The sequence below is a fragment of the Taurulus bubalis genome (assembly GCF_910589615.1).
Source record: "Taurulus bubalis genome assembly, chromosome: 21".
In the NCBI taxonomy this organism is placed as follows: Eukaryota; Metazoa; Chordata; class Actinopteri; order Perciformes; family Cottidae; genus Taurulus; species Taurulus bubalis.
The window spans coordinates 922832-930331 of NC_136609.1; the positions used below are offsets into that span (position 1 = coordinate 922832).

Here is a 7500-nt window from a genome sequence, read left to right on the forward strand (position 1 = left end):
TTCTGTTCTGTGTTCTGTTCTGTGTTCTGTTCTGTGTTCTGTTCTGTGTTCTGTTCTGTTCTGTGTTCTGTTCTGTGTTCTGTTCTGTGTTCTGTTCTGTTCTGTGTTCTGTTCTGTGTTCTGTTCTGTGTTCTGTTCTGTTCTGTTCTGTGTTCTGTTCTGTTCTGTTCTGTTCTGTTCTGTGTTCTGTTCTGTTCTGTGTTCTGTTCTGTGTTCTGTTCTGTTCTGTTCTGTGTTCTGTTCTGTGTTCTGTTCTGTTCTGTGTTCTGTTCTGTTCTGTTCTGTTCTGTTCTGTTCTGTGTTCTGTTCTGTGTTCTGTTCTGTTCTGTTCTGTTCTGTTCTGTGTTCTGTTCTGTTCTGTTCTGTTCTGTGTTCTGTTCTGTTCTGTTCTGTGTTCTGTTCTGTTCTGTGTTCTGTTCTGTGTTCTGTTCTGTGTTCTGTTCTGTGTTCTGTTCTGTGTTCTGTCTCTATAGGTACGGGAAGCGCACGGTGCTGCTGGTGTGCGTGTACGTGCACGCCGTGTGTGGCCTCGTGCCCGCCGTCCTTCCTCAGCCCTTCCTCTACCTCGCTGTTCGCTGCTTGACTGGCGTCTGCTGCTGCTGCATCAACATCTGCTCCTTCAGTCTGGGTAACAACAACAAGCTCCTCGTGCTCCCGTCTGTAACCTAGCCGGCCTCGCCGGGTGTCCGGTGAGCTTTATTGGACCACAGTGGGACACGCCGGAGATAAAGAACTCGTGTCCCAGATAAAGTCTTGCCGACCCGACTGAGTGCTAATGAGGAAAACACTGACCTCTCACCTCTGGCTGAGACTGAACGGGGGCAGCAGGTTCATTGCAACCAGGACGGAGATTCTAGACCAGGAGACACGCTCTGGTTCAGTAGTGGAGACAAAGATTCATGTGTTGAAGCTGCATTTTTTCTCCTGACCACCAGGGGGCGACTCCTCTGGTTGTATAGAAGTCTATGCTTCATGTGTTAAATCTGTTTTATCCACAGCCGTGGAGTGGACGCTGCCGGCCGCTCGTCTCTGGTCGTCGGCCTTCCTGCCGTTCTGCTTCAGTCTGGGGACGATGGGCGGAGCTCCGCTGGCCTGGCTCAGCCCCACCTGGAGACAGCTGCACCTGTCGCTGGCTCTGCCTCAGCTTGTCTGCCTGCCGCTCTACCTGTAGGTGCGCCCGTCTGTCTGCCCGTCTGTCTGCTTAGCTCTTGAGGTGGTCACCGGCTCCCTCCCTGTTCCAGGTCCATACCGGAGTCTCCTCGCTGGCTGCAGCTCAGGAAGAGGACGGATGTTCTGGAGCGCTATCGCTGCAACAGCCCTGCAGATAAACAGTGTCTAGAGCTGGTAAACACACACACACACACACACACACACACACACACACACACACACACACACATTGTTTGAGGTAAAGTCAATGAGTGTGTGTCTATGTGCAGCTGTTGTTGTCGGACCAGCAGAAAGACACCGAGGCTCAGAAGGAGCAGCCACCTGGAGGCCACGCCCTCAGTGACATCATCCACCTGAAACATCCGACGGTCCTTCTGCGGCTCTTCATCATGAGCTACCTCAGGTACCACACACACAGTTATACACGTGTGTGAATACTTGAGGATTACGTTATATTTTGATAATAAAATAATCATATTAAGTCAGAATCTCTCAAGAAACAAAGTTGTAACATTTAGAGAATAAATGAACGTTTTGTGAAATAAATATATTGAGAGAATGAACCTTGCAAGAATATAATTCAGGTTCAGGTTCAGGTGGCTGGAAAGCAAAGACATAGGCATAATTTTCCATATTTGTGAAATGTAATGTTTCAAATTACCCTTCTTCTACCTCTATCTCCATTTTAGAGAATGCAGCTTTAAGTACATAATAAGTACAATATCTTACAGGTGAATCCAATCAAAAGGGGCGGGACTTAACCACCTGTGTTCGCCCGCAGTGCGGCGTCGGCGTTGACGTACTTCGGCATCTGCATGAACATCGGCTCTTTCGGCGTCGGCGTCTACTCCGCCCAGTTCTTCTCCGGCCTATCGGAGGCTCCCTGCTTGCTCGTCCCGTTGGTTCGCCTTGGACGCCGGCCAATCAGCATCCTCGCTTTGTTCCTCAGCGGCGCGGCCTGCTTCCTGTCGCTGCTGCTGTCCAGATGCAACGGTGTGCATCCAGATAAAACATCTTGTTGTGCACATTACACGTGTTGTACTGTCTAATATCACTTGATTAATGCTGTCGTTGGGTTTTTATTGACAATACTATTGTTATTAATACTTTAATCGGTTATTTTTCATTAGGGACTGCGAGTAGAACCGTAACAACTAGGTCTGGCTTGACAGGTTTATTGGTTAAATTACGTCTTTTTACCCGCAAAGGTAACAGTAAGTTGATCAAATTCACTGATAAGTTGATAATCACTTCACTGTCCGACACCAAAGCCGATCCGATAATGTCACAAGGGTTATTATAATTATATTATTTTATATCTATATAAATATAGATATAATAATAATCAGTGCCACTAGACTTTAGGGGCGTACAGTAGCGTATCATCAGCATAGAGTCGGATGCTTATTTACGATACCTAATATGTCAGCCTAAATGAATCTTCTCCTCCGGTCGAGGAGGTGGAGTAGCTGCCATCTTTGACTGTTAATGGGTTAATGGGTCCTAAACCTGGATTGAACTGCAACTCATTTGAAAGCCTTGTTCTTAGTCTTTCACATCCAAGTTGGAAAACAGTACAGCCGACTCTGCTTGTTGTGGTGTAACGGGCACCAGGTACGTATTCAGAATGTATATCTGAATTTTTTTGTCAAGTTTGGTCCTTAAGATAGAGCAACCCTAGGTTGCTCTTTGGCACTGTGGCCAGGCTGGCTGAGAGTCATAGCTCAGTGGATCTGTGTATTCCTATAGACCTCAGTAGTAATGACTTCATGAACTTCTTCAATGGTAAGATTCTGGCTATTAGAGGTAGGATCGGTGATCTCCTGCCCTCGACTACTGCCGGTCCATCCTCAGGTGGGATGGCCATGGAGGAGGCTGTGGGCCCTGCTGTGTGTCTGGATGGATTTTTACCATCAACCTCGACCAACTGTCTTCAATGGTTTCTACTTCTAAATCTTCTACCTGTCTCCTGGACCCTGTTCCGACTAAGCTGTTTAAGGAAGTTGTACCTTTAATTAGTGCCTCTCTACTAGATATTATCAATGGGTCTATACTAACGGGTCATGTACCACAGTACTTTAAAGTAGCTGTAATTAAACCTCTTCTTAAGAAGCCCACTCTGGATCCAGAGGTGTTGGCTAACTGCAGACCTATCTCTAACCTCCCCTTCCTCTCTATGATACTGGAGAAGGTAGTCGCAAACCAGTTGTGTGACTTTTTACATAACAATAGTTTATTTGAGGACTTTCAGTCAGGATTTAGAAAGCATCATAGCACAGAGACACTGGTGACAATTACTAATGACCTTCTAGTTGCATCAGATAGGGGACTTGTCTCTGTACTGGTCTTGTTAGACCTTAGTGTTGATAAAGGACTTGTCTCTGTACTGGTCTTGTTAGACCTTAGTGCTGATAAAGGACTTGTCTCTGTTCTGGTCTTGTTAGACCTTAGTGCTGATAAAGGACTTGTCTCTGTTCTGTTCTTGTTAGACCTTAGTGCTGATAAAGGACTTGTCTCTGTTCTTGTTAGACCTTAGTGCTGATAAAGGACTTGTCTCTGTTCTGGTCTTGTTCGACCTCAGTGCTGATAAAGGACTTGTCTCTGTTCTTGTCTTGTTAGACCTTAGTGCTGATAAAGGACTTGTCTCTGTACTGGTCTTGTTAGACCTTAGTGCTGATAAAGGACTTGTCTCTGTTCTGGTCTTGTTAGACCTTAGTGCTGATAAAGGACTTGTCTCTGTTCTGGTCTTGTTAGACCTTAGTGCTGATAAAGGACTTGTCTCTGGTCTTGTTAGACCTTAGTGCTGATAAAGGACTTGTCTCTGTACTGGTCTTGTTAGACCTTAGTGCTGATAAAGGACTTGTCTCTGTTCTGGTCTTGTTAGACCTTAGTGCTGATAAAGGACTTGTCTCTGGTCTTGTTAGACCTTAGTGCTGATAAAGGACTTGTCTCTGTACTGGTCTTGTTAGACCTTAGTGCTGATAAAGGACTTGTCTCTGTACTGGTCTTGTTAGACCTTAGTGCTGATAAAGGACTTGTCTCTGTACTGGTCTTGTTAGACCTTAGTGCTGATAAAGGACTTGTCTCTGTTCTGGTCTTGTTAGACCTTAGTGCAGCGTTTGACACCATTGACCATGACATCTTATTACAGAGACTAGACCAGTTGATTGGTATTAAAGGTACAGCACTAAGCTGGTTTAAGTCGTATTTATCAGATGATCTCAGTTTGTATTTGTAAACGATGAGGCCTCGGTTACCACTGCCGTTCATCATGGAGTTCCACAAGGTTCTGTGCTTGGACCAATTTTATTCACCTGATATATGCTTCCTTTTGGCAATATTATCAGAAAACACTCCATAAACCTTCACTGCTATGCCGATGATACTCAACTATATCTGTGGATCAAGCCAGATGAAACCCACCAGGGCCCTGTTCCTCGTACCTGGCTTACTGAGTTAGCGGGCTAATTGTCAGGATAAGATGACGTAGGTCAGGCTTTCTCGGTTTCTCAAAGCAAGCTTAGATTAATCACCATTGCAACACAGCCAAATATTTAAACCTGCTCCTGGGCAGACTTACTGAACTTCACTGGATAAGCTGGACACTCCCACGGACAAAAAAGGCAGCTCCCTTCCTCATTGATGAAGGAGGGATATTAGTTATATTAGTTTTATAGGGAGAGAGTTCTTTCAGATCACCAGGATCCATCCTTTACATCATCATGACTTCCTGTACGCAGCGATATAGATTTTGCCGGCAAGAAATAATTTATTTAGAGAGCTTCTCGAGCCGTGGACATTGATCACCACAGGCGCAGCTGATCGTCTCAGACACAGACTATCAGCCGCTGCATGCCGCTGTTCTTAAGTTTATTTAGCTCTTAAGAAACTTATGGATGTGTTAAAGCACTCATAATTATATGACAGTGCTATTAGTACACCATGCATATCATTATTGTAGAACATGAATAAGGTGATCGTGATAAGAATACAGAGAATCACACACAATTTATTTTCACTGCTTCAATTGATTGAATTTCTGATTATGAATAATACATACATACTTATCCGCCCATACACATATTCAAACTCATATACACATATATAGTACATGATTCATACGTGCATACAGTACATATATCCTCATAAGTATATATTTATTCGTAAATATAATCTGATTGATTTGGGTGATGAAGCACTTCAAATTTGCCGATACATTTTCTCAACACTGACGCATTTAACTTGTCTGATATATTTGCGACGCTTATGTCTCGCAGCGGGGGCGGAGTTAAAGTTGCGTTCACGGCAACAATGTTGCAAAAACGTTGGAATATTCGCAACGCGTTTGCTGTGAATGACTACGGTATTGACTTCCTCATATGCCTTCATGATCATCTCCTGCTTCTCAGCAGAGAAATAAAAAGAGGTTCCTCTGAGTTTATTGTCCATTGTACTGTTAGAACATGGTGGTGTCAGTGCTCCATTATTATCCCTTCTGAAGAGGAGCGGCGCATTAATCTAGATGACTGACGTCTGGCTAGAATGAACGAGACGTTTCAGCGCGGATCAGCCGTGAAGAAACCCAGATAGCCTGATGTCAATCATCTCGCTAATTTAAACTGGAGATTAGGACATTTGCTTGACTTTGTTTAGCCGGGTACGAGAAACAGGGCCCAGATCGCTAAACTTCATGCGTGTCTTAAAGACATCAAAACCTGGATGACCTGCAACTTCCTGCTGCTGAACTCAGACAAGACTGAAGTTATTCTACTCGGACCAGAACACCTCAGAAATCAAGTATCTGATGATATGGTTTCTCTGGATGGCATCACTCTGGCATCCACCACCACTGTAAGGAATCTCTGAGTTATCTTTGACCAGGACCTGTCCTTTGGCTCTCACGTGAAACAGATCTCAAGGACTGCCTTTTTTCACCTACGGAACATCTCAAAGATCCGGCACATCCTGTCTCCACGCGATGCAGAAACATTGATTCACGCATTTGTTACTTCAAGACTGGATTACTGTAACTCCGTATTATCAGGCTGCTCCGGTAAATCCCTTGGATCTCTCCAGTTGATCCAGAATGCTGCAGCTCGTGTACTAACGAGGACTAGGAAGAGAGATCACATTACTCCTGTACTAGCTGTTCTCCACTGGCTTCCTGTAAGATCGAGAATCATATTTAAAATCCTTCTCCTTACCTACAAAGCCTTAACTGGTGATGCACCATCATATCTTAAGGACCTTATAGTGCCATATTACCCCACGAGAGAGCTTATAGTACCATATTACCCCACTAGAGAGCTTATAGTACCATATTACCCCAATAGAGAGCGTATAGTACCATATTACCCCACTAGAGAGCTCATAGTACCATATAACCCCACTAGAGAGCTTATAGTACCATATTACCCCACTAGAGAGCTTATAGTATCATATTACCCACTAGAGAGCTCATAGTACCATATTACCCACTAGAGAGCTTATAGTACCATATTACCCCACTAGAGAGCTCATAGTACCATATTACCCACTAGAGAGCTCATAGTACCATATAACCCCACTAGAGAGCTTATAGTACCATATTACCCCACTAGAGAGCTCATAGTACCATATTACCCACTAGAGAGCTTATAGTACCATATTACCCACTAGAGAGCTCATAGTGCCATATTACCCCACTAGAGTATTACGCTCACTGAATGCAGGGTTACTTGTGGTTCCCAGAGTGTTAAAAAGTAGGTTGGGGGCTAGAGCTTTCAGTTATCGGGCTCCTCTTCTGTGGAATCAGCTTCCATTTTCAGTCCGGGGGGCAGACAGTCACCTCATTTAAGAGTAGACTTAAGACTTTCCTCTTTGATAGCGCTTATAGTTAGGGCTGGCTCAGGTTTGCCCTGGTCCAGCCCCTAGATATGCTGCTATGGGCCAAGACTGCTGGGGGACATCTTAGGATACACTGAGCTCCTCCTCTCCTTCTCTTCCTCTTTCACTCCTCCTCTCCTCTTCACCTCTTCTTTCTCTCCTTCTGGATAAATTATTGTCTCTTCAAAGCACATTACTAACTCAACTTCTTTCCCGGAGCCTCTGTGCTCCCTCGGCTCAAGTTTCCATGGGCCGTGGCTGTCTGGAGCCAGTCCTGCCTCCTGTCTTCTGCCTCCTGCCTCCTGTCTTCTACCTCCTACCTCCTGTCTCCTGTCTCCTGTCTCCTACCCCCTGCCATGTCCCTGCTGATGCCCCCCTCCTCTCTGCCTCCCTCTGCTTCATGGGTCGTGGTTATCTGGATCATGGACTATGTCTACTACTCATTATATGAATAATTTCATAATG

General features: G+C 44.9%; 1 protein-coding gene across 1 annotated transcript in view; it reads left to right on the forward strand.

Moving 5' to 3' along the window:
* Positions 1-7500, forward strand: part of LOC306752842 (solute carrier family 22 member 6) — a gene marked incomplete at its 5' end in the record, with an annotated part of 11658 nt that overhangs the window by 2522 nt on the left and 1636 nt on the right. Inside the window, 5 exons of the mRNA XM_079236658.1 lie at positions 474-628; positions 999-1167; positions 1242-1344; positions 1440-1573; positions 1952-2163. Coding sequence (XP_079092784.1) covers positions 474-628; positions 999-1167; positions 1242-1344; positions 1440-1573; positions 1952-2163 — 773 coding nt within the window. The remainder of the gene's footprint in view (positions 1-473; positions 629-998; positions 1168-1241; positions 1345-1439; positions 1574-1951; positions 2164-7500) is intronic.